A 27,549-nucleotide genomic window follows, 5' to 3' on the forward strand; every position below is an offset into this window, starting at 1 on the left:
CTTCTTCCACTGACTATCATCTCAAGATCTCTTACCTAAGAGGCAGATGTCTAGGTCACAGATTTATCATGCCCCTCTAGATATCAGGTGTTATCCTTGTGTCATGTGATAAAGTAAGGCGTATTTGCGCTTACATATTTAAAGTTATCACAACGCCTTCCCTCATATGAATGAAAATATGCCAAATAACAGGGGATTGCATTTAGCATCCTTCACTGGCTTCTGGTTTCTATGAAAATTTCTAGGTCCTTCTTTCTTTGAACTCTTTGGGGGATAGGCCTAGTAGTGATAGAGCTGGGTCAAAGAATACACACAGCGTAGTCCCTTCAAGGGCATATTTCCAATTGTTTTTCAGAATGGTTTGACTAATTCACAGCTCTATCAACAATGCATGTATGTGCCTATCATCCAGCAAGTCTCTTATGTACAAAAATATAGCAGCTCTTTACAGTGATGGGGAACTGGAAGGAAGGAAGGTAGAAGCTCATTAATTGAGGAATAGCTGAACAAATTATGGCATATGAATATAATGGAATACTATTATGTCATAAGAAATGATGAAAAGGACAATTTCAAAGAAACCTGGGAAGACAAATGAACTAATCTAGAGTAAAATGAGCAGAACCAGGAGAACAATTTAATAATACTACCCTGTAAAAAAACAAGCAAATTTGAAAGACTTGAGGAGAACTTTGGTCAATGCTACCAATTTCTTGACAGAGAACTCATGGACTGAGTGCAAATTTAGACATATGTTTTTGTACATGACCAGTGATAGAATTTGTGTTGCTTTACTATGTACATTTGTTACAAAGACTTTTGTTTTTCTTTTTTTTCCCCCAATAGGCAAGAGAGAGAGCAAATAGATTTTTTTGTTCTTTGAAAAAAATTTAACTAATTTTTTAGAAATTCCTAAGTTTCAAGAAGTAGTTGCAATGAATTGAGACAACATTCATCTAACTTCCCAATTTCATCTGACATAAGGATGTACTCTGGAAAAATCTGCCAATTTGTGCTCTCAGTTGCTCAGCTGCTTAAAACTAAAATGAAGAGAAATAATATATATATTTTTAAATTAAAGGCAAAGTTTTTATAGCGAAGATTTCTATAAAATGAAATATTTAAAGTAAATAAAGATTATATTTTTTAAAATAATGGGGTAGAAGACATGCAACCTGAAGAAAATCCTCTAGCTTGTATATCACCTTAGCAAAACTAAGATTTTAATATTAAAACAGGCATGTTTGAAGATAACTATAATTCTGAATAAAACTTTTCTCCTGTGTTTTATTCCTTTCCTACATGATTCCTTCTAGAAAGTTAATTTTTTAAAACTTTAATATTTAAAAACATTAGACTAGCAAGTAACATTACTAAAAGGGACATAAACGATTATCTCTGAGATGCTCCCTGGCTATGTACACCAGGAGCTTTAGCATGGTGCTCTTCAGTTTCCACTTGTGCATTGGATTTTACAGCATGAGCAGCATAGTTAATGCTGGTATTTTCAGTCCATCTCCAGTAGCCTGAGAAAGGATTGTACAGCATCCCTATTATTGTCTGGACCAAAAGACCATCTAAAAAATAAAAATCACAAAACAAGTTTAGAAAATTAAAACAAAATTCTTAGAATCTTGACATAACTACCAGTAAGGAAAAAGCAAGGTTGAAATAACATACATCTCTATCTTTCTTGAATGTAAAGGTGGTCATACTTTCTAATCAATCAAGAAAAAAATCTCACCTAAGAGGAGGCCTCTACAAAGATAGCTTCGTGATTCTGATTTTTAAAAATAGTACAAAAAAAGAATATGGAAAACAAACTTCATTACTAATTGGAATTGTAAAATTCAAATCAATAAACATTTATTAAATACCCACTATGTGCAGTTACTGTGCTGAGAGATGGGGATACTAAAAGAGGTCAAAGACAGTCCCTGCCCTCAAGGAGCTTAGAATCTATTGGGGGAGACAACAGGCAAACAAATACATACAAGTAAACTATTTAGGACAGAGAGGAAATAATTACCAGAAGGAAGGTCCTGGAACTAAGAGAGGTTAGGGAAGGCTTCCTGTGGGAATTAAGATTTTAGTTGGGTCTTTAAGGAAACCAGGGAGGTTGGTAGTCAGAGTGGAGAGGGGAAAGTATTCTAGGCATGGGGCACAGTCACAGAGAATGCCCAGAGCTGAGAAATGGTGTGTCTTATTCATGGAATAACTAGAAGGCCAGTGTCACTGGATCTATGACTATGTACTGGGGAGTAAGGTGTAAGAAGACTGGAGTAAGGGGCTGGGGTTAGGTAATGAAGGGCTCTAAATGCCAAGCACAGCATTTTGTATTTGCCTGTGGGGGTAACAGAAAAGTCATAAACTTAATAGGGTAAGGGAGAGATCATATTTTGGAAGTTGAAGGGAGAAGAGACTGGAGTAGGGATAGTCTTGAGCCAGGCACACCCATCAGCTGGCTATTGTAATAACCAAAGTGTGAGTTAATGAGGACCTGAACCCCAGTGGAGCACCAATTACCATGAAGTTGAATCATTTAACATTACAACCTGGCCAACACATATGACACATTTGTGAATCTCTATGCTAAACAAGTACAATGGTCACAAAATAAGTGGTTTGGGACTTAAATAATGGTCAAGTAGCTATGAAGCCTAGCAGGTTCATCAAAGTATTTTTTTTTTAAACCCTTGTACTTCGGTGTATTGTCTCATAGGTGGAAGAGTGGTAAGGGTGGGCAATGGGGGTCAAGTGACTTGTCCAGGGTCACACAGCTGGGAAGTGGCTGAGGCCGGGTTTGAACCTAGGACCTCCTGTCTCTAGGCCTGACTCTCACTCCACTGAGCTACCCAGCTGCCCCATCATCAAAGTATTTTTGATGCAAACTTGTCCAACATTGTAGAAGATTCTTCCCACTCACACATTCAAGGTTTGCTGCCCTTTGTTTTAAAGAAGTCCATAATCCTCAACAGCAACAGTGGGTATAGGCTGCTTAGGGGACTAACCTGAGGGTTCTTTGGGTTTTGCCCACACTAGCAATACTTCAACATCTGAGGGGACAAAAGTAAGTGGGGAAATTCATAATGAGGGGTGTAACTGGAAACCAGGGCTTTCATGTGCTCAAGTGTGGAGGAAATGCCCTGACCCAATGGACTTAACCCACTAGGAACACAAAACATTAGACGAGTTAGAAAGGTTCTAGCAGGTCATCTAACCCAATGCCCTAAATTTAATGGACTGAGAATTGTAACATACCTTAGAGATAAATCTAGTTCAATCCTCACATTTTACAAGTATGGAAACTGAAGCCAAGTTTAGAAACTCAGAGAAAAGAGAGCCAAACAAGAACCTGTGCCCAAGTCATATATGAATCAACTGTGCAGCATTTTTTTTGACTCTAAAGCTAGTGTTCCTTTTACTAGACCAGGGGTTCTTAATGTAGCATGCATGACATCATGACATTTTTAAAAAAATTCTAACAATTGTATTCCAATACAATTGGTTTCTTTACAATCCTATGTATTTTGTTTTATTACTCTAAAGACATTATTCTGAGGAGGTCATTGGCTTTTCCATAGTACCAAAGGGATCCATGACCAAAAAAAAATGGTTAAGAAGTCCTGCAATAGGCCAACTTGCCCACTGTAAATGATTAAAATAAAATGAGGCCCAGAAAAGTTAAGTGATTTGCTGAAGGTTAAGCTTGTTAGAGTCAGAGCCAATACCAGAATCCTGGTCCCCTACATCCCAAGTCCAGCTCTCTTGGACTTCTCAACACTGCACAATCATCTCTATTTGATGTTCTCCTGAAGATATTTTTAGGTATTTCTAGAGGCCCTAAGTAACTCTAACTTGAGTCTCAGCTTATGGTTGAGATGAATGTCACAGAAGGTCATGCTGGTTTTTTCCCTTCTAACTCCCTTTTATCTTTCTCTGCTTGAAAGTCAAACATTTATTTACCTCCTAAATTTGAGAGTTGGCTCCTCTTGAATTTGTTTGGCCCTATCTTACTGCTTTATGTGTCATCATTTTATTTATAGCAAGGAATAAATTACAAGATTTCATTAAAGTCACATGATTAAGAAGGTTTTATATTTTAGGAAGAATTATTTGGACTTAAGCTGGTACAATTACATTAATACTTACTTGATTCTAAAAAGCTCTCTAATTCTTCTGGTGAAACAAACTTCTCCCAGGTATGAGTTCCTTTAGGTACAATGCCTGAAATTTGTTCTGCAAAAATAATAGCTAAGGCATAAGAAAGTTGTGTTTTGTTGATTGTAGTGATGAACAAAGAGCCTCCAGGCTTAAGACAAAAAAAAAAAAAATGCAGTAAAAATTTTAGAAGGGAATGTAGTACCACAGCTAGGTTAACCCACTAGGAACACAAAACTTCAGAAGAGTTAGAAAGGTTCTGGCAGGCCATCTAACCCAATGCCCTAATTTTCATGGACTGAGAATTGTAACAGACCTTAAAGATAATCTAGTTCAACCCTCACATTTTACAAGCATGGAAACTGAAGACAGCTAGGTTACAGGACTGAGATTCACAGTAGGTTCAAAACCAGTGTAACTTTGGCAGAAATGAATACTAGAAACGTATAATTTTTCAAAATAATATTCATGGTCTTGGGCAGCAAATCCATATCTTTGCTAACATCATCAAAGATTATCTTTCAATACAAAGGGAGGTTTTTATTAGTATTGCATTTAAAATTCTTACAAAGCTAACTGTAGTTATGTTTTCTAATTTGGATTCTTAAGTGATACCTGAAAATAAGGTAGCAAATTAAAACAATATTTAGGTTCCACCTAATACTCATCAGATTGGTAAAGAGAGTTAAGGAGGAAAGTAGAAATTATTGGAAGAGTTGTAGGAGAACAGGCAGACTAAAGCACTATGAGTAGAGCTATTATGAACTGGTTCAACTATACCTAAAATGTTACTAACCTATATATATACTCTATAACTTGGCAAACCTACTATTAGGCATATACTAAAGAAATCTATGAAGATAGAAGAAAAGGATAGACATGTACAAAAATATCTATCATATAACTTTTTGTAGTAGCAAAGGAAATAAAACAGGTCCCCATTAATTGGGGAATAGCAGAAAAAAATTATGGTACTATGAATTTAAGGAAATATTTACCATAAGAAATTATGAATATGACATATTCTTAGAAACATGGGAAGACTCTTAGAAACTCATGTAGAGTGAAATGAACAGGAATAGGAGAACAATTTATGACATTAAAACAATAATATGAAGAAATATAACTTCAAAAGACCTCAGAACTCTGACCAAAGCGGTAACAATGCTAATTTTAAAAGACTGACAATGATATCTTCCATATCTTGACAGAGAGGTTAGAAACTCAAGATTCTCAATGCATTCTCAGACACAAGCTGACTTGTTTTGCTATTTGTTGTAAGAGAGGACATTTATCAGGAAGGGGGGAAGGTGACGGTAGTAGGTGAATGAATAATGATTGACATGGAAAAAAGGGCATCAATAAAAAATTCTTTTTTAAAAGGCCAGAAGGGGAAAGTGCATGTATGATACAAAGAGTAGTTTAGTCAAATGTTATCATTATATGTCTGTTTAGGTATATATTCTTTTAAAACATATTTTAAATATGTTTGTGTATATTTATGTGTGTATGTATGTATATATATGTATGTATGTGTGTGTGTGTGTGTATATATATCTTATAAAATATACATAACAGAAATTTAATTTCTCATATAAGCTTCCTTCCTCACATAATGAAATTTTTGGGTTTGTTAGTGATAAAGTTCACAATAGAAAAGAAATAAGGAAGCAAGATGCTCTAAAACACTGATCAAGAAGGGGCAGCTGGGTAGCTCACTGGATTGAGAGTCAGGTCTAGAGACAGGAGGTCCTGGGTTCAAATCTGGCCTCAGACACTTCCCAGCTGTGTGACCCTGGGCAAGTCACTTGACCCCCATTGCCCACCCTTACCACTCTTCCACCAAGGAGTCAATACGCAGAAATTAAGGGTTTAAAAAATAAAAATAAAATAAAGTAAAATACTGATCAAAAATGTTTTTTAAAAATAATCTAGAAAACAAAACTAAAAGAATAATAATGTACCTAAATACAAGCACTTTACATACTATTATCAGGCTTTTAATAATTACTCAGACTCTTAATGTTTTTCTCTATGAAGCCACCAGCATTCGATAACATCTTATACAAAAATTACTGATTGACCTGAACAATCTATGCACAACACAATCCTGTTATAAATGGATAAACTGCAATAATTTCATATTTATAAAAAGATTTTCTGTGAAATATGAAATCAATGATTTTTTATAAATACTATAAGAGCTAGGATAAAATACTAGTTTCTACTATGAAATGAGTCCTAAATACCTAAGGAAGACTTGGAGAAAAAGGAGGGAGTAGGGAGGACCCTATTATAGAAAAATGGATAAGAAATGTGCCCTGGGAGAGAGATCCAAGTAGCTTTAGTTCCCTTCATGGGAAGAACATATAACTTCAATTTATGAGTTTCTTAAAAAGCAAATTCAACAAGTGTGCAATGAAAGCTTAGGTTTTAAATTTCAGAGAAAGTAGTTGAAGCACTAAGGGATTTTTCCACTGCCAGGTCATTAGAAAGACCTGAGGGGGCAGCTGAGTGGCTCAGTGGATTGAGAGCCAGGCCTAGAGACGGGAGGTCCTGGGTTCAAATCTGGCCTCAGACACTTCTCAGCTGTGTGACCCTGGTCAAGTCACTTAACCCCCATTGCCTAGCCCTTACCATTCTTCTGCCTTGGAGCCAATACACAGAATTGACTCTAAGACGGAAGGTAAGAGGAAGGAAGGAAGGAAGGAAGGAAGGAAGGAAGGAAGGCCTGAAACAAGGTTACCTCAGTTAATCACTCTTTATTTCTAGCATTCTTATAAAAACTGCATTGTTTACAATAGAACTTTGCTATATTATCTGCTAGATTATCTTAGCTGATAAAGAAAAGTACAAAAACAACTGAAATCACAGTTCATTCAAAGTAATTTATATATGGCTTTGCAACATATTCCTATCCATCAAACAATATGGGAAATCAAAGAACTTAATGCAAAATAATTTCAGGGAGATGAAGTTTCTGGACCTTGCCTTTATTTAATTTCTTCCTAATTCTTTTATCATTTGGGGGAAGAATAGCACTTAACTTTAAAAATGATGTGGGGGGGAAAGCAACCTGAGCAGATCTCCCTAAATTCATTGACTTAGTTACTCTTTTATTAGATAAATGAAACAAAGGAAAAGTAATTATTTTTGATTAAATGGTCCTTCTGGTGAAAAAAGTATACATAGGGGGCAGCTGAGTGGCTCAGTGGATTGAGGAGAGCCAGGCCTAGAGACAGGAGGTCCTGGGTTCAAATCTGACCTCAGACACTTCCTAGCTGTGTGACCCTGGGCAAGTCACTTGACCCCCACTGTCTAGCCCTTACCACTTTTCTGCCTTAGAACCAATACACAGTATAGACTCCAAGACAGAAGGTAAGGGTTTAAAAAAAAAAGTATACATAGCAAAAGAAAGCACCTTTCATTTTCAATACTTTGAATTCCTGATGACAGAATTTATGCAAGAAAAATGGAAAAGTAAACAGAAGTTGGAAGGCAAAGCAGTTCTCTGGCCCCTGAAATGAAGATTAATATATCTAGTTTTCTGGAATATTTTACCTCCATATCAATGTGTAAGTACCTCTTTATTTTGCAGATTCTCAGCAGGACCAAAATATGAGTGTTCAACAATTAAGAATGAAATTTAGAGATTGGGAACTAAGTTCAAATAATTCTACTGGTTAAAGGAGTACTTCCCATAAATAAATGAAGTTTGAGCAATAAAGGAAAACTGGGCAAAGCATTCTGTTCTTTTGGCACCTGGCTGTAAGAAATTCTCTCAAACAAAATACTGTTTCAAATTCAAAAGTAAATGATGATTATTATTGCAAATCAGTACAGGTACATATTAAAATGAATTTTGGAACATGCTATTAGAACAGTTGTTCTGCAGTCTCTTGAACAGACAGACATGTATATGTATGGAGTTGCTTAACATATCCAATTTGATAAGTGAAATTACTGTAATAGATGTGACTTTTTTTGCTGATTACAAATCAACTGTTCTCAGAATTTTTGCAAAAGCACACATCATTTAATTATTTAATTAAGGATTTAGTTATTACTTAAACCTAGTCAATTACACAAAAGAATACTGGTATAAATATGCGTAGTTTTCCAAATTTGCATTTGTCAAAGGTCACTTACTTTCATTAAGAAACTAGACTCCATGAAAGGAGCAGATCCAGGAGAACATTTTACACAGAGACTGATACACTGTGGTACAATAGAACATAACAGACTTCTCTACTAGCAGCAATGCAATGATCCAGAGCAAGGCTGAGGGACTTATGAGAAAGAAAACCAGCCACATTCAGAGGAAGAACTGTGGGAGGAGAAACACAGAGGAAAAACAACTGCTTGAACACATGGGTTGATGGGGATATTATTGGGGATGAAGACACTAAATGATAACTCTAATGTAACTATCAATTATATAGAATTAGGTCTCAATCAATGATACATATAAAACCATGTGGAATTGTGCATCGGCTAAGGGGGATTAGGGGGCTTGGGGAAGAGGGAAAGAACACGAAACATGTAATTACAAGAAAATATTCAAAATAAAAATTTTAAAAATAATAAAAAAAGAAACTAGACTCCAAAAGTGTTTTAGAGTGTCTGCCTTTGCATTGCCTAATAGAGTCAGCAATCTGGGTTTCAAGATATCAGTTCTCTGCTGAGTGGTATCAATATTGAAGACCAAGCCAAGAACACATAAGAATATGGTCAGAAGAGGCTTTACCAGGCTTCTTAAGACATGCTCTACTTTCAAGGCTGCAGTTGGAAACTGGATGGCTTCAGCAGCATAAGGATATCTATTACCATAATGACAATAAATCTTCATTTTATCTGCTTGATTATCTGCTTGAGTACCTGCTTCTTAAAAGAAATAAACAGAAGAGAACCTTTTGCCAACCTAAAACAATGCTTACTTTTAATACTTTGCAGCAGCACTGAATAAAGGTTTCCAAATCATTTACATGCTCCACAACTTCTGAAGCTACAACAGCATCGAAACTCTCTGCAGTCTCTTCTACAATGTCCTCCAGGATGCATGCTTTGTACTGGATTCTCTTGTCCAGAATTGGATCAAATGATTTATGCTGCTGTGCTATTTTAATATTCTCATTCAAAGGATCAATTCCAGTAACTAAAGCTCCCAGTCGCCCTAGAGGCTAAAGATAAAAAGGATTATCAATCTTTGAAAGAAAACAAAATGCCCACACTAGCAGTCTAAAATTTGCGCTAGCAGTCTAAAGTTTTTAATAATCTTCTTCTAAAAGGCCAGAAATCAGAGATTATGAAAAAAAAATTTTTTCCCTAGCTTTTGGGCACATGAGGCACCGTATTTATTCTTTATACTCATTGTAGCAAAAGACCAAAGATATACTAAGTTTATATACTACATATTTTAAAAATAAAGGCATAATCAGTCTTTGAACTTTCTAACCTAGAAGACAATTCTTTACCCAGCCCTTTTCCCCTGAAAATTGGAAATCATTTGGTATAAACTGTTAATAGTTTATATTGCTATAATTACTTAGCTTATACAAAGCTGAATTTAAAAAATGTTTTAAAAATCCCATAAGCCCCTCATGAGTATGTCTTATCACCTCACATTAAGTTTCTGACCTAAAATTTTATATTTAAGGTTACTTTGAGAGGTAGAATTATATAAACTTATGGTTTCTTTTTGCCTTCACTATTTACATGTCATTACATCAATGCCCCTGGAATCTGGCAATATAATTACAACGTCATTTTACAATATTTTTCAACATAAGACTTGAGGGACAATGTTTCAGCAACATTTTTCTGTCAGAGTACTATTCTTTTCTATAAGAATACTTTATACATATATATATGTACTTTCTATAAGAAAAGTACTCAGAATACAGAATGAAAGATTAGTTGCTAGTCCCCAAAGCCTAGTCAATATTTGAGCCACAAACTTTACTGTTGAAATTCCACAGCAAACTTAAGTAACTGTATTAGAAGAAGGGCTCTTTCAGTCCCAGCCTTACCTTTACAACCTCTCCACTCCCATGAAATTAGAAATTGTACCATAGGATATATAAGTTCATTACTATCATTCATTCATTCAAATATTTCTTAAAAATAATTAATACTATTTAAATCTGTTCCCTTCCCTCTTTTGGCTTTTGACTTAGATTTAAAAAGAAAAAAAAAAGTTACATAGTTATCTATTGATCTGATTCTTACTTCACTTAACAATCCACCTCCACAGCCAACATCTAGAATCTTCATTCCAGACAAAGGGCTTTCCAACTGGTGACCAGCAACCATTTTCAAAAGGTTATCTCTAAAAATTAAATAAATAAAATAATAATAAGATAAATATTAGCAACAGGCTACTTCTAAAATATACAAAAATATAAAGATTAGTGTGCCTGGCTTATCAATAAAAAGTTTTATAGTGGGCCATTCTGAAAAAAACTGCTGCATCTGCATCTTAAAATCAGTTTGTAAATATTTCAAAATTTTATTTAGGTGCATACAGAAATGTTTCTAATAATTAAAACCAGAAAAGCAAAAGAGTAACTTTGAAATTGAAGGAATATGGGACAGTTAACTAACTCAGTAGATTGAGAGCCAGATTTAGAAACAGAGGTCCTGTGTTCAAAGATGACCTTAGGTCAACTTCTTAGCTGTGGGACCCTGGGCAAGTCACTTAACCCCTATTGCCCAGCCCTTACCTTTCTTCTGCCTTGAAATCAAGACAAAGGATTGAGTGTAAAACAGATGGTAAGGGTTTAAGAAAAAAAAAAAAAAAAGACTAAATTGAGTAGATAGGAGGAAGAAAAAATACAGACCAGAGGTAAAGAAGTCGTGGGGCTTTTTAAATAGTGAGCCACTTGACCAAGAATCCCTACTTTACTTCATGCCCCATAAAATTACAAAAATGATTAAAAAAAAAGTAATAGACAATGTTAGATGAATTGTGGAATGACAATACACTAATTTGCTATTGGTGTAGGTGTGTTAATCCAAAAATTTTGGACAGCAATTGGGAATTATGCTAAGAAAATGACAGAAATGTCCCAGAGATCTGACTACTAAACAAAATACCATGAGGAGGTCCAAGAAAGAAAGAAAGATACCATGTACAATGAAACATTTATAGCAATATTTTTTTTATGCCCAAAAGCTGGAAACAAAAGTAGTTTCCTATCAACTGGGGAATGGCCAAAATAGGATGCCTGACTACAAAAGAATATTACATTTTTAAAATGTCCTATATGTGATGAGTTCAAAAGTGAGAAATAATTCCAGTAAAAAGCAAAAAAGGAGAACTATCTTAAGAAAACCAAAGAACTCATCAAAATTCTTAAAATCTTAAGAAATGTACATTAGATAAAAAGAGAGGTAACACAAAAATGAGCACGCTCTTATAAAAATCTTTTTAAGAGTGTAAAGCTCAGAATGAAGTGAAAATGAGCAGAAAAATTAAGGCCAACACAAAGTATTGGGTTTTAAAAACTATACTGGACATATCGTAAAGGCCTATCATTTTAACACTAATATTCTACTATTATAAAATGGCTGCAGATTTCGATGTCAGAGGACTATAAGCCAGTACTTTCTCTACAATGTATAGGCAGTTGCTAAGGGCATTGAAAGATTAAATTACTTGCCCAGATCACACAGCCAGTATGTGGCAAAGGTAAGACTAGGAGCCAGATCTTCTTAGCTCCAAAGCCAGTTTTCTATCCATAAGCTATCATGTTTCTCAGACCACACTGTTACCATAAGACAGTCACACATCACATAGATTTAAATCTTAGAGGAATTAAACTTTTTAAAAAACAACTTACAAAAAGACTAATAATGGGCACAAAAAAGCTGCAGTATATTGCCAAAGCATGATGCTTTTAAATAGTTAGAAGAGGAATGTAAAATTTACCTTCTCCATAGCCATCATTGTGGAAAAGCTATGAAAGAAAAACCATGACAAACTCAGGAGACCAGGGTTTCTGGTCCCTAATCTGCCACCTACTTACAATGTATTTTTTCCCAAATTTATTATTTTAAACCTTTCAAAGACAACTTTCAAGTTCCAAATCTCTCCCTTCCTCCTTTCCCTTACCCATTGAGAAGGCAAGCAATAGGACACCAACTGTATATATGAAATCATGCAAAGCATATTTCCATATTAGTCATGTTACCAAAAAAAAAGGAAGAAATAGTTTTAAAATTATACGTTAATTTGCACTGAGTTCATCAGTTCTCCCTGGAGGTAGACAGCATTTTCCCTCATGAGTCCCTTGGAATTGTAAGAGATCATCATACTGATCAGTCTTGCTATATATCCTTGAACAAATCACTTAGAAGAGACCTTAGAGATTACATAGCCCAAATCTCTTATTTTAAAGATAAGTAAACTAGGGGGCAGCTAGGTGGCTCAGTGGATTAAGAACCAGGCCTAGATTCTGGAGGTCCTGGGTTGAAATCTGGCCTCCAACACTTCCTAGCTGTGTCACTTAATTCCCATCACCTAGCCCTTACCACTCTTCTGCCTTGGAACCAGTACACAGTATTGAAATCTAACAAGAAGGTTTTAAAAAAAAAAAGATAAGTAAACTAAAGCCCAGTGAGGTTAAATGATTAAAATAATGAACCAAGTCACTTATGCTTCCATGATCTGTTTCCTCATTAGTAAAATAAGCAGGTAGACAGACTATCTCACATAATCACAAAGCATCACTTTAACAAAACATTCTACCATCCTCTCAATTTATTATTGTTTTCAAATAGTGTATGCAATGAAGTTTTATATGATCAGATTTAAAAGCAAACAGAGTGCCAATATATCTGTTGGGCATTTCAGGAATTAATCCAAAAAATTGTCATAATAGTGCTAATAGGAAGAGTGGAAGAAGACATTAAGTGAAAAGATGTTTTGGGACTAGGTGAAAGGGTGAAATGATATACTCTAGATGGTGAAAAGCTGAACTCCAAAGCAAATGAGAAAATAAGTACAGAGGAAATAGATAGTATCTTCAAATAATAAATAAATCCCATTCAAAGAAAGGAAGGTAAAAATCATGGTCATTGATTATTAGAGCTGGAAAGGACCTCAGAGATCATCCAGCACAATTCCCTCATTTTGAAGATAAGGAAAGAGGGTAACTTGCCTAGGGTCACAAAGAGTGTGGCCACACAGAGGAGTAGAGGCACAGTTTGAACTTTTGCATGCAAATTTCTAATCTTCTGTTCTTTCCTCTAAAAGAAGAGACAATTTGAATAGTCATAACCCTGTGCAGAGGTGGAAATCAGCATATGCCTGCCAGTCAAGAGGTAATATAAGCAGATCTTGCATTAAAAAAAAAAAAATCACATTACTATTTATCAATTAGCTAATCTCTAAGGGAGGAAAGGCATCTATATTTCACTAATTATGGATCTGATCAACATTCATTATTTTCAGCAATTTTTTTTAAAGTTCCTCCATTTTGTGCAAATTCAGGCAAGACTTCACCTTACAAATGTAGAAATGTCATTAATTGGTGAAAGCCTGTCTGTTATGTACTGGTTGAACTTTTTTACTTATTTCCTCCAACTCCCTGGTTATGGTAGGGGAGTATGTATACTCCTTGCTCCCCAATGCCACTTCTAAGTTTTCACTCTACTGCCATCACTTAGTGACCTCTCCTCCTGTAAGGTTCACTCAGTCCACACCTAACACACAACCAAAATTCTGGTAGTTGGTAGCCTTTCCTTCTTCAATGAGTTCAGTGCCTGGCTCAAAATCTTTCTCTCTTTCCTAATTCCTGACCTTACACTAGGGATTTCATAATCAGAGTCCCTCAAAAACCTGAACCTCCTTCAACTTATTCATTTCCCACGATGTACTCTTTCACCTGACTTCAGTATTTGCCATTACCCACAATTCACCCCTTATATGCTCATGAATTTAGAAATTTCCCAATCCAATCACAATCTTATTCTGCTTCTCCTTCTGCCTTGCCAGCTCTTCCTTCTACTGTGGCTTCTAATCCTCTCACCCCTCATTTTTTTCTAGCTATCAATACTACACTGGGAACTATTTCTACCCTTCCCAATTTTGACCACTGGGTGAACCAGTTCAACTGGCTCCATCCTTTTCTCTCATGTCCCTCATCTCCAACTTACCCTGCCAAGCCCCAATCTTGGATTTTTCCTGCCATCCCTTACCTTCATTCTTACTTATATGCTACTGAACAAAGCTAGACAAAATCATGAAACTATAGTAAACGAGACCACTACAAATTTATGTTACCTAATCTCAAGTGGACCCTCACTATGCAGCAAAACAAACCTTTTATATCTCCCAAATTACATCTCCACTATCCCACTGACCACAGCAGCTTTTCTAAACTATTTTATCTCTCCTCAAAACTCCCCAAATCCCCCCTACTCCTACCCTCATAGCTGAGGACCTTGTTTCATATTTTACCAAAAAAAATTGAGGTCATACACTAAGAGCTCCATTTTCTCCCCCTCTTCTTCATTTCATATCACACAGATGTTCCTTCAACAAGTCACTCCATCACCTGACTGCATTTTCATTGGTTATCCGCTATGCCTAGAAAGTCTTCTTGAAGAAGGTGGGATTTTAAATGAGATTTTGAAGGCAAAAAATAAAGAAGAGAATTCAATTTTTAAAAACAACTTTTAAAGTATGGTAAGGGGAAAAAAGTTTACTGAACTGAATTAAAAACAGAGCATTACAGATAATCAGAAGGCCAGGGATCACAAGGCCTGGGTTGAAATATTTGCTAAGCCACTCTCAGAAAAAAATTAGCATCTTAGTACTCCAAATTTCTCAACTATAAGATGATCTGGATGTCATTTACCCACAATTATCTTTAAGGGACTTAATTATAATTAGTTAGATGTATGTGAGGTACTTTACATTACTAGAGAAAAGATGATCATATTAGGTGATATTACCTATAGTATAATAAAAATAACAAAAATATTCAAATAGCGTTGTAGAGATTCTAACTTTAAGAGCACAATAACAATGCTTACTTTTATATGCATTTTTTGTACAAAGTGTACACTTATGAAGCTGAGTATATTATTTAGAGAAAATAAACTCAACAAGATCATGTACTAAACAGAATATCATTTAAGAAGGTGAAGAGTTTACCAAACAGTACCTAATAAATGGCACCCTTAAGTCATTCATAGAATGAAGAGGTGCATATACTCCTTGCTCATCCCACCATTTGAAGGCCAGAGCCTGAAATATTTTCATCTCCTTTGGATCCACTGTTGTTGAAGTGCTACGGAATCTTGTTCCAACATGCCTGAAGAATAAAAATAATAAGCCTATGAAATGCAAAATCTATAAAACATAGCATGGGCAATATTATATTCTTGCTTATAGTTCACAAAATACAAAGCCCCCATATTCCTCCTCCATATTCCTTTGTTTTATGGGGGATTCTGTCAATATCATTAAGGCTAATTTCCTTTGAAATAAAATCTTTTATGTTAACATATGTTCACTATCCCATTAAATATGAAAAGTTTACTGTTCACCTAAATTACTACTACTAATTTGAGGCTTTCTAGGTTCATGCCTGGATAGCACTATGATGATTTTGAAAAACCCAGTGGATAATACAATTTCTGGCAAACCTGGGCAGAAGAGAATGCAGTATGTACTACTGTGCAGCAACGTCTGGGGAATGGGTCCTCTGAAGAAAGCCAATCACCAGACAAAACTACAAAGTTGTATTCTCTAGTCCTTTTTCCAAGAGAGCTGGACTAAAAAGAATTGCTATGATCTCAGGACTATGCTCTGTTGGTTTGGAGTCTCAACTGTTTTAACTTTTCAAGAAGCTCCTAACAGAACCTCCAAATAAGGCCATTAAAATTTTATAATTTTTCCAGAAGTTTTAAAAATTTGGAATTCAAAAAATACCTGTATCATTTTGAGTTTCATGTCCTAGCAGAGCAAAATCTATTACAGTGAAATTCTAATTTACTGAATGTTGGGTTATCAAACTGAAGCCAATTAGGCTTTAGCACATCACATTATATTGGTCCAGCTATACTGCAAATCCTAGCAGCTAGGTACAACACACATGTTCTTTTAAAATTCAGATAGAACTTTTCCTTAATATTATGTCAATGTAATCAGCCTTTTTTCATTCTTCATCACCTGATAATTTCAAAAAGATTCTCATACAGGAAATTGAGATAGGTACTTTGAAAACAGAATTTAAGCTAAATGCAACTTACTATCTTCCATAAAATTGTAAGTTATATTTTGTGAAGCTAATGCAATCATGAAAAAATCCTTAGTATGTTTACTGTGAACATATCCATTTTCTCTTTGACCAAAATATTTTATAGTTTCATGTAACTTACAGAAATTTTGCATTCTAATTTTTAAAAGATTATCATATAGTGATAAATTAGCAAACATTGTCTCACTAAAATATTATGAGAAATCATTACATTCCCCCTCCAAATAAATACTGATTTTACCAACTGGTCAACAAACATACCTGAGATTTCTCATTTTATTTGAGTAGGCAACGGTTATATTGTTAGATTTTAAATACATGATTCCATTGTTGCTGAATAGCCAAGGTAGAGTCCTATTAGTTTGCTTTCCTGGATAAATAAGAAAATAAAAAGCAATGAAAGATAAGGCAAAAAATTTCCAAAGAATGATCTTGTTTGATAGACAATGGAATCTTGAAACTACCTACAGGTAAATGGTCTAAGGATATGAACAGGCAGTTTTCAGATGAAAAAAAGTTATCTATAGTCATAGGAAAAAATGTTCTAAATCACTCTTGACTAGATAAATGCAAATTAAGACAACTGAGGTACCACCTCACACTTCTTAGATTGGTTAATGTGACAGAAAAGGAAAATTATAAATATTGGAGGGAATACAAGAACATTAGGATACTAATACACTGTTGGTGGAGTTGTGAGCTGATCATTGAATTTTGGAGAACAATTTGGAAGTATGCTCAAAAGATTCTAAAACTGTGCATACTCTTTGATCCACTAATACCATTACTAGGTCTTTATCCCAAAGAGATAACATTTTTTAAAGGAAAAGGGCATGTTTGAACAAAAATATTTATTGCAGCTCTTTTTGTGGTAGCAAAGAATTGGAAATTAAGGAGTTATCCATCAAGTAGGGAATAGCTGAGCAAGTTGTGGTATATATGATTGTGTTAGAATACTATTGTGATATAAGAAATGACAAGGATGATTTTCAAAAAACCTGAAAAGACTGTGATGAACTGATGCAAAGTGAGCAGAACCAAAAGAATCATATTGTATTATAAGGAGCGACAGCAACATTTTTTGACAAACAACTGTAAATAACCTAATTATTCTCAGTAATGCAGTGATCCAAGACAATCAGAGACTCATGATGAAAAATTCCATCTACCCTCCAAGAAAGAACTGATGGGAGTCTGAATGTGCATTGAAATATACTATATTTCACTTTCTTTCTACTTTTTTTTGTTTGAGATCTCTTCCACAAAAAAAAGACTAATATCAAAAAACTGTACATGTAAAAACTTGCACATGTAAAATCTGTATCAGATTGCTTACTATTTTAGGGAAAAGAGAAGAAGAAATTTAGAACTCAAAACTTGAAAAAAATGTTAAAAAATTGTTTTTACTGATAACTAGGGGAAAATATTTTTAAAAACTGCCGGGAGCTATTAAGAGAAATTAGAATCTCAAGTAGATATTTTATTCTGGACCCCCTCAAAAGATCAATACAGACCGGCAGAGCCGTGTATTGCTTTCTCCCTATCAGGTTGAGAAATCGGAGTGGGATATCTAAGATAAAAATCTGAGATTCCTCTTTTGATTCCTTTCATAATTCTCACCTTCCTTCAAACTGCATTATAGTCTTATTGAAAAAGCTTTGTGCTCTCAGCACTCCAGCAGGAGGGGGACTAACTCTGTTCCCCTTTGACTGATAACACAGATGGCTGGTACAGCCAAGGTCGAACCCTTGGCAGGGCATTTTGCCCAGAATTAAAGTAAGATAATGAGGCTCAAAAAATTTGTTTAATACCATCAAGGCTGAGAAATGCCGGGGCTTTCCGACCTAACGGAGATGTCCCAGGATAACACATGTAGTTGATAGTTTAGCATAGGTTTTTTTATCCACGCCTGGAGGCTTCTAAGGCTTTTGTTTTGACTATAGTAAAAATCTTGCTCTCTGTAACTGTGGGAAACTTTCTTGGGTTTTTGGGGGAAGGGGATCTTTAATTTCCTTTATAATAAAGTGGCTACTTCAGTATTTTTTGGAGTACTATGAGCTAACAAGCCATGCTTCCAATCTGTTTCATTCTTTGCGTCTGAGGACCACCCTAGGCCACTCAGATTAGTCTCTGGTTATAGAGCAGGATCTCTATAAAAAACTATTTACACAATTCTTCCTCTATTACATCATAACTGATAAAATATTTAGATAGATTTTAATATAAGGGAGGAAAAAATATTTCAGACTGTACACTATAAAAAAAGAAATCAAAATTCTTGTTGTAGGCATTTAACAACAGTTAGGTAGGTAGCTCAGTGAAGAGTGCTGGACCTGGAACCAGGAGGGCAAGTCACTTAACACTGAAGAAGGAAATGGCAAACTACTCCAGTATCTTTACCAAGAAAACCCCATGGACAACATGGTCCATGAGGTCATGAAGAGTCAGAGATGAGTGGACAACAACATTATTTAATAATAAAGAGTAATTAGAGCCTACCTTTTTTTTTTTTACCACTACTATTCAACATACAAAAAAATACCATCATGGCATTATATTCAAAAATGAAAGTAATGAATCCTTCTATTCCAAAAACCAATACTCAACACTCAGTTATACAAAAATATATGTATTCAAATTAGTACCTATTCTCCCATTTTTATATTAGTCACTTAAAATTGAGAGTAATAGAGAAACAAACTACTTCTATATGATGCTGGGAAAGTAATTTTATTTCTCTGAACCTCAGCTCTCAATGTCTATCAAATGTAGATGATAAACATTACACTGCCTTCTTCCTGGGGGTTGACTTTACAGAGCATCCCAAAAGTTTTAGTGCAATTTTAAGACTTACTAGCACTAAGGTACACATTTAAGTTGTGGAAACTTAAAACTGGTACTAAGATTTTTGAGACATCTTGCATAAATATAAAGTAGTCATAGTAGATGTAGTATTCACTATCCTTTATTCTAAGGACAAAACAATTATTCAAAATCTTGAGACATATCTACCCAACAACATTAATTTTATTAATGTTCCTTGTAAATCACAAATGACAGTAGTTGCTTGCCTTCTGTTAAGGTGATACTATTTCTAATGGCTTTGAATTGCCTTGGTTTCCAGATCTTGATGAAAAATACCAGGATTAATTTAATAAAACATGCCCTGGAAGTAACCCTGCAAATGTTCCTAAGCAAGAACATTTCAGACCACCCCTGAATCGTCCAGGAGACCCTGCAAATAATACCAAGGCTATCTTCTTCCATGTTATCAAAGTTAGGTCCTGATCTAGAGTTCAAGTTGCTGATGAATATACCTTGTGTTGCTAGGCAGAAGTTTTTCTCTTGTTGCCCAATCCTAAAGACTCTCTCCCTTCTTTCTTAGAAAAGTAATAAAACCTGTAGCCCTCTTGTCTTTCCTGGACTTGATTCTATTCCAACTTCCACATGTTTTCTCTCTCTTAAAGGAAACAAAGTTGTTGAGCACACTGTGGTTTGCTGGTTTTTAAGGACTAACGAGTATAATGCCTGTGGCTTTTTGTTTTTCAGGGGAATAGAACAACTGTTTCCGGTTTTTAAGGGTTAACACTTGAGATATTCATTTACTCAACAAGACTCTACTCTATTAGCAACATCTTTTATTCCTATCATATTCCAAGGCCTATTCTATAGTCATCTTTTAGTATACAGCCTGTTCAATAATCTCTAGTTATAAACATCATCCTAGTTTAGCAAAAAATACCATTAGAGCTGACAACATTATTTTCAGGGAATATTCTTACTGACTTTCCTTAGTATCAATTCTATGATAGAAGGTAAAGGTAAAAAGAAAAAAAAAAGACTTTAATCACCCCACTCCTCACTTTCTTTGGTTCCATGGAAGTTCCAGTGTTATGTTCTGTAAAGTTTCCCAGATTATGTCTGCTCCAATTAAAGCCCTGTTATTATAACTATTTTGGTAGTTGTTTTTTCAGTTGACAGAGCTAGATCTACCAATGTTGTTTTTAATATCTGACCCAAAATGTCCCTAAATCACCACAAATAATCTCAGCTATTTTTAGCAGTGATAAATGATGGAAGCAATTTGGTAGTTTGCTAAATTTGTGTTTAAAGGAGAAAGAAGTCATAGGGGACAACAATAATAAACCCTCCTGCCACATTACCTTCAGAACAATAGATGCATATTAAAAGACAAGCTATGGGGCAGCTGGGTCCCTCAGTGGATTGAGAGTCAGGCCTAGAGACCGGAGGTCCTGGGTTCAAATCCGGCCTCAGACACTTCCCAGCTGTGTGACCCTGGAGAATCCACTTGACCCCCACTGCCCGCCCTTACCACTCTTCCACCTAGGAGCCAATACACAGAAGTTAAGGGTTTATTTAAAAAAAAAAAAAAGACAAGCTACCACACCAAAAACACAGTGCCTTGAGATGTGATCTCATTTACTTCACTGTTTTCTATCAAGATACAGATTGTATCTAACAAGATACAATGCAACTGATACCTTCTTTCTGTTAATAATCCAGGCCCTTAAAAAGCTATCTTCTTAGGAAACATGATTCCTTAAATGCTTTATCAAAAAGAACTCTTGACAACTTTCTAATTATATATAACATGCAAAGGATAAGCCATAAATGTTTGCTTGCCAAAGGTATTTGCTACTGCCATTGAAGATTCTAGTACAGGGTCTAAATGGAAGAGGGACTTTTCTTTTAGATTAGCAGTCCTTAACCCTTTTTTGTGTCAGATTTTTTTAGAGCCTGAGAAACCTATATAAGGTTCAAGGTATTACATGATCTGTCCCCAGCCAACCTTTTCATGCTCTATATTCTAGCCAAACTAGACTGCTGTGAATTCACTACACTTAGCACATCCAATGTTATATATAGGTGGTATGGTGATACTGGATAAGGCTTGAGGGAGAGATGGCCCAAGGTCCTCTGTTGGTTCAAGGACCTGAGCTGAGTGAAGTTGGGAAGCCTAGGTGAACACCAGGTCCCACAAAATATTTGAAGCTCAGCTAAACACCCAACTCCCACCTAACAGTGCCAAGGAATAAGTGATCAAGTGAGATGTGAACTGGATCACACAGTTTCTCTGATAGCTTATCCTGGGATTAGATTTTTGTTTGTTTGTTTTTAAACCCTTAACTTCTGTGTCTTGGCTCCTTGGTGGAAGAGTGGTAAGGGTGGGCAATGGGAGTCAAATTGCTGAGGGTCACACAGCTGGGAAGTGTCTGAGGCTGGATTTGAACCTAGGACCTCCTGTCTCTAGGCCTGACTCTCAATCCAATCTACCCAGCTGCCCTCCTGGGTTTAGATTGAAGGATATAGACTAATGGATAACGTCAATGGCTGTGATTTGGTTTTGCTTGAGCAATCCCTTCCCTCAGACCCAAGGATAAGATCCTTAGGACATTAATGACTTTCACCTAAGTAGACTTTTAAGATTTAATTGTAACAACTCAGGGAAAGGAACAGGGTTAAGGAAAGAGGTGTTGGGAAAACACCTGATGATCAGGTTTGTCAATCAATAGCAATTAGATTGAGACTGACTGCTGGAGAGGTTTCCCTCTCTGTGGCACTCTGGCCGGGCCAGGCACTTTTGGCCTTAACCAGACTGATTTGAGTCTTGATGCTGTCCTTCTTGATGTTCAACGATTAATATATAGCATAGCTTTGTCCAGAAGTTTAGGACGTGATAACTATTGGAACAGGATGCAGAATAACCTAAGTAGGTTTGGTTGGCCTACCCACCCAACCACCCAGGTCCCTTTCTCAGGAATAAGAGAATTTCTTGTTCAAATTTCTCTTTTATAGTCTTGGCAATAACTGCTTTTTGCCCTCTGGCTCATGGCATCCGGGTTGGTTCTAAATTCTAAAACTGCTGGGTGTCACTCATCCTGGTCTCCATTTTGCATAGCAAAATGATATTACACCAAGAGGCAGTGTGTATCTAAATAAGCTGTTGTTCATACCAGAAATGCCCTCCTTTCTTGTGTCTGTCTACCTGTCAGAATCTTTACTTTCCTTCAAGGCTCAGATCAGATGCCTCACTTCTAGGAAGACTTTCCAGATCCACCCCACTCCTAACCCTTGTTCATAGTTTCATAGATCTAGAGCTAGAAGAAACCTAACTTTCATTCTACAATTGTGGAAACCGAGGGCCAAATGACTTGCCCATGGTCACACAGGAAGTAAAAGATAGGATTTGAATTCAGGTTTTCTGTCTCTAAAACCAATCCCCTTTGCATTCTACCAGTTGCTAGAGCTCTCTCCCCTTTCTAATCACCTTAAATCATATTTCTCTGTGTATATGTTGTATCCCCCAAGTAGATTATAAACTTCCATGTGACTAATTTTGTTTTTGTATCTCAGCACATAGCAAAACATTCACACACAAAGTTACTGAATAAAGGTTTAAAATGAATTGAATTGGGGAAGTTTTACCAAACTTCAAAAATTCCTTCCAGTTCTAAAAGCCTAAGATTCTCCATGTCGGGTACACTATGGGTTAAGGACATTTTTATGCACTAACTCAGATGCTCAATCATCATTTAGAATACTGCTTCCAAAATTCAGCCTAGTAATCAAATTTGGGATTCTAAAGAAATGTTACACAAGAACCTTAGAAGAACATATCCCCACTCTTGCATCAAATGTGAAGCAAATGAGGGACAGGCAACCTTTTTATGAGAGAGGAAAAACTAGTAAGAGAGGCAGATTCTAGGACCAGACTCTCCTCTAGTCACAGACATAGTAAGCAACAATTCCTTCCACCAGCAAAAAATACATCAACTACATCAACTAACCACTGCTCCCACAAAGGAAATTGTTAGTGCTACCTCTTTATTTTCTGGGGCTCCTGAGAAGAGTGTATAAGAGAGAATAAGTAGCCAGGGAAATACCTATATCTGGAAAAATAGGACAAAGAAGAGGCAGAGATATAACGGGGGATATATTTGATTTCATAGAAGATGTTGAGTATCAAGAGGGTAAATACCATATAAATCATGATATAGAGCAGAATTCTCGGCATAGCCCATTTTACCTGAGACATTATTTAAAGGGGGTTAGCACTATACTTTGTAAACAACAGATACTTAACAGTTATTTATAGAAATGAATGGAATAAAGTTCTAAAAGAAGCCCATAAGGTATTCTAACTAGCTGTGTGACCCTGAATAATTCCTCACCTACAGTAGGTACTTAGTAGAATGTTGATTAACAATGAATGGAATAAAGTTCTAGAAGAAGCCCATAAGGTATTCTAACTAGCTGTGTGACCCTGAATAATTCCTCACCTACAGTAGGTACTTAGTAGAATGTTGATTAACATCATTTCATCTCAGTTTCCTCATCTGTAATATGAAAGGGTTATTCAGTAACCACTAAGGTCACTTTTAGCTCTAAAGCTATAATCCCACAAATCTCTTCAAATTGAGCTAAGCTGATCCATAGATAGTCATATAGTCCATTATTGGTCCTGTACCTGAAAGCCTCCATCATAGAACATAGCAAAATTTGTTCTACATTGGCATCAAATTTTGGGATCCCTGGATTAACTACCTCTCTAATACAATGAGACATCAAAGCCAGGTTTTAGGAGAAGATAATTCACATATTCCTGTTTCTTTACTACTTGATATTCTCTACATTAGTAGAGAAATAATAATTCTCCCATAACAGAAACATTACAGCAAGTTAAAGGGTTTTAGCTCTCCCATTTCTGGTACCAAAGGAGAATAAAAAATGTTATTGTCTGGATTTGACTTGTTATTTTACAAATGAGAGTGATAACCTCAGCCTGAGCTACCCTCAAAAGGATTCTGAGTGTATTGTTTACTCTAAGTATGGCCTTAGCCAAGTTCTATTAACTTTCTGGCCTTAGTTTCCTCATTTGAAGAGTGAATAAGTTGGACGTGATTATATCATAAGTAATAAAATCATAAGAATCTTAAAATCTGAAAGGATTCCAGCAGGCATAACTCAAACTTATAGCTAAGTAGGAATCTTCTGTCTTCAGCATGTAGTTAGCCACTTGAAAAGTTCAAGCCTTTCTCAAGCAACTAATTCCTGAGGTAGCCTAACCACTCCACTTCCGTGGAGCTCTATTAGAAAACATTTTCTTTAAAAGGGAAAACCTCCTCTTAGCAATTTCTACCTACTGCTCCTTTTTCCACTCTTTGGGGTTCAACAGAACAATTCTAATCACTCACCTGTTTGACAGCCCTTTCAGATACTTAAAAGAAAACGATTATATGATTGTTCAGCCTTTGAAGCATCCTCATTTTCTTCAACTGAATCTCATCTGGCATGCTTTGTGGTCCTGTCATCACCTCTGGACATACTACAATTAATTGATGTCCTTTCTAAAATGGGGCACTTATATCTGGACACAATATTCCAAGAGTAACATAACATGAGAAGAGACTCAGTTCTATACACTAGGTTTCTGTTAAGACATGAATCAACTTCTGAGCCATTTTTGCCACAAATTACGTTTGCATTTTATGAAAAATTCCAGCTCATTTTTTTACCTGAACTGTTTTCTAGTCATATCTTCCCCATCTTGAACTGAAGTGCTTGATTCTCTAAAGCCAAATGGAGAATCTGTTCTTTGTCACTTTTTACTTTCATCTTGAATGGCACCAGGGGATTGCAGATTAAGGAACCAGTCAGTGTTAGGAAGAACTACTTCTGACATATGCTGGTCTCTAATATATATTGGATTTGTGACCCCCCAGACAAGTTGCTTTACTTCTCAATGCTTTAAGATTACTTGCTACAAATTGTCAGCGTTGCTGACCTGCACTAGTACAGGGAGTTTACTTGAGGAACTTATATTTCCTATACCAATGAAATCAAAGATAGAAAAGACCATTCCTCTCCCCTCCCCACCCCTCACTCTCCCAAAATCATGTTAGGTATCCCACTGCTCTAGTCTGCACCGAACATTTTGGATCAAGATATCTGTCATTCAGGATATTACCAAGTCCATTTACCATTACCATTACCAGGTTCATTTCATCTGCAAATTTGAAAGGCATGCTATCCATGTCTTCATTTAAAGCACTGATAAAAATGTTAAAAGAGAAAACAAAATCCTGCAATATTGCCTCAGCCTCTCCTTACAGGTTCTAAATCCACCTAACTGTATTATCATCTAGTTCTAGTCCATGGGGAAATCATAAGAAATTTCTGCTAAATGTTTTGCTCAAATACAGGAGTAGTATGTTTATATTCCCCTACTTAGTGAGTCTTAAAAAAGGAAATGGGTTAATTAATTTAAATAAATAAATAAATGTAAATAAGAAGGAAATGGGATTAGGCCATCATGATTTATATAATTCTTTTTTTTAAAACCCTTACCTTATAATACAATTTTTGAATGTAAGCTTTAGTACTATTTTTGCCTTTCCGTTTATCCTCACCATCACTTAGAACACTGATATACCATTAAGTGCTTAATCAATTATTGCAAACTTATTTTTAAATGAAAAACTGCTGTATTTTATTTATAAAGGCAAAGAAGGAAACTAAGGGAGTGGTCACTGATTTGAGGAATGGATGAACAAATAATAGTCTGTGAATATTGCTAAATGATTTTTGAATGTAATGGAGTTTTATCATACAAGAAGAAATCACATGAGGCACCTGAGATTTTGTGAACTAATGAAGGGTGAAATGAGCAAAATCTTAACAAATATACAATAGGAACACTTCAAAACTAAGAAGTTTCAATACTTAAGAAGGGATAAATGCAATGAGGAGCCATAATTATGAAGGTCCAATGGTAATCTATGCCACCCACCTCTTCACAGAGGTGATGGATTTGAGATGCAGTCTTGAGATATTTTTGGCCTTATACGCTTTGGTAATTGTCTTGCTTGACTATGCATAACAGTTACAAACGTTTTGCTTTTTTTTTTTTCCTTTTAAACGAGAAGAAAAGAAAATGTTCATTTAAATAAAATTTTAAAGGTCTAATGCAGAATTGCCCTGGAACCGGGCCAGAAAACTGGAAAATCTCTCCCAGGGGTCGCATAAGGTCACCCGGGCATGCGCAGAAGGCACGATCAATGTCGGGGGGGGGGGGTCCCCACTGACCTGGCCCTCTTCCCCCATCAAACCCTTAGGCCCCGCCCCAAGGTCTACATTTTCCGCCAGGATTCGGGAATTCCTTCCTTCTCTTCTCACCTCCTCCCCCAGCCTCCTCGCCCGCGCCTGCGCACAGCCACAACCCAGCCTTCTTTTCCCCTATCCTCCAGTTAGAAGTGTGCCCCCAGGAGCAAGCGCGAGCACCACTTACCCTCCAGTCCCGTTGCCCGAGGAGGTTCGGCCTTTCTGCCCACGCGCCGGACCCCAGCTAGGCCTAGGGCGCGACCCCTCGCGGCTCTCAGCCCACGGCCTCCCCACATTGCCAGGCGCTCGAGTACCCTGCCCTTTCCGGTCCCTCCGGCAAACGAGCACCTGATTCGTAAAGGTTCCGGACGCAATTGCTCTTGTCTGATAGATCTTTTGGCGCCTTAAGTGGTGAATGATCCTTTATGGAAAGGGTGGGGGAAGGGGAGAGGAGGCAAAGCCCTGCCTACCCACGGGTCTCCTGCTTTAAAACCCTTAACGGGAGCGAGGTGGCTTAGTGACTAGAGCACCAGACCTAGAGACAGGAAATCCTGGTTTCAAACCTCAGACACTTCCTATCTGTGGGATCCTGGGCAAGTCACTCAATCCCTATTGCCTAGTCTTTACTGCCCTTCTGCCTTGGAGCCAATACTTAATATGGATTCTAAGAGGAAAAGTCAGGGTTTTAAAAAAATCGAAAGAGATGTCTATCTAGTATTAATGTGGTTTAAATCACAACATGTACCTCTTGTCACTCTCCATCCTCCTCATGGTGGAAGCTGAAGCCAGACAGCTAATTGTTGAGTAGGTATTGGAGCTGATTTTTTTAGAGGAATTCCCTCCCCCTACCCATGTGGGTTAGCAAGTCTCAGCAACTTCGAGGCTTATGTAGACTGAACTTAAAGAGAGTAAGTCACCCAGCTTGTATGTCAGACCTCTGCCAACAAGTCAATAAAAATTGATGAAGCAGGTAATAGCCTTGGCAATGTGCTAAGAG

The 27,549-nt window shown here is 36.4% G+C and overlaps 1 protein-coding gene across 1 annotated transcript; it reads right to left on the reverse strand.

The window, feature by feature from the left end:
• Positions 1-617: 617 nt before the first annotated feature.
• Positions 618-27,038, reverse strand: COQ3 (coenzyme Q3, methyltransferase). Its single transcript, XM_044674226.1, has 7 exons — positions 26,740-27,038; positions 16,692-16,800; positions 15,333-15,482; positions 10,390-10,489; positions 9,099-9,341; positions 4,153-4,312; positions 618-1,577 (listed from the first exon to the last, which is right to left on the reverse strand). The coding sequence occupies exons 1-7, from the start codon at positions 26,846-26,848 to the stop codon at positions 1,393-1,395; spliced, it is 1,056 nt and encodes a 351-aa protein (XP_044530161.1). The 5' UTR covers positions 26,849-27,038; the 3' UTR covers positions 618-1,392.
• Positions 27,039-27,549: the final 511 nt, after the last annotated feature.

The sequence above is a fragment of the Gracilinanus agilis genome, chromosome 4 (assembly GCF_016433145.1).
Source record: "Gracilinanus agilis isolate LMUSP501 chromosome 4, AgileGrace, whole genome shotgun sequence".
Classification (NCBI taxonomy): Eukaryota; Metazoa; Chordata; class Mammalia; order Didelphimorphia; family Didelphidae; genus Gracilinanus; species Gracilinanus agilis.

Coding starts and splice junctions, on each gene's coding strand:
- COQ3 (XM_044674226.1), bottom strand. CDS start 26,848: ATGTGGGGAGGCCGTGGGCTGAGAGCCGCGAGGGGTCGCGCCCTAGGC. Junction 16,801..26,739: donor TCGGGCAACGGGACTGGAGG/GTAAGTGGTGCT, acceptor TTATTTATCCAG/GAAAGCAAACTAATAGGACT. Junction 10,490..15,332: donor TTAAGGGTGCCATTTATTAG/GTACTGTTTGGT, acceptor TTTAATTTTTAG/AGATAACCTTTTGAAAATGG.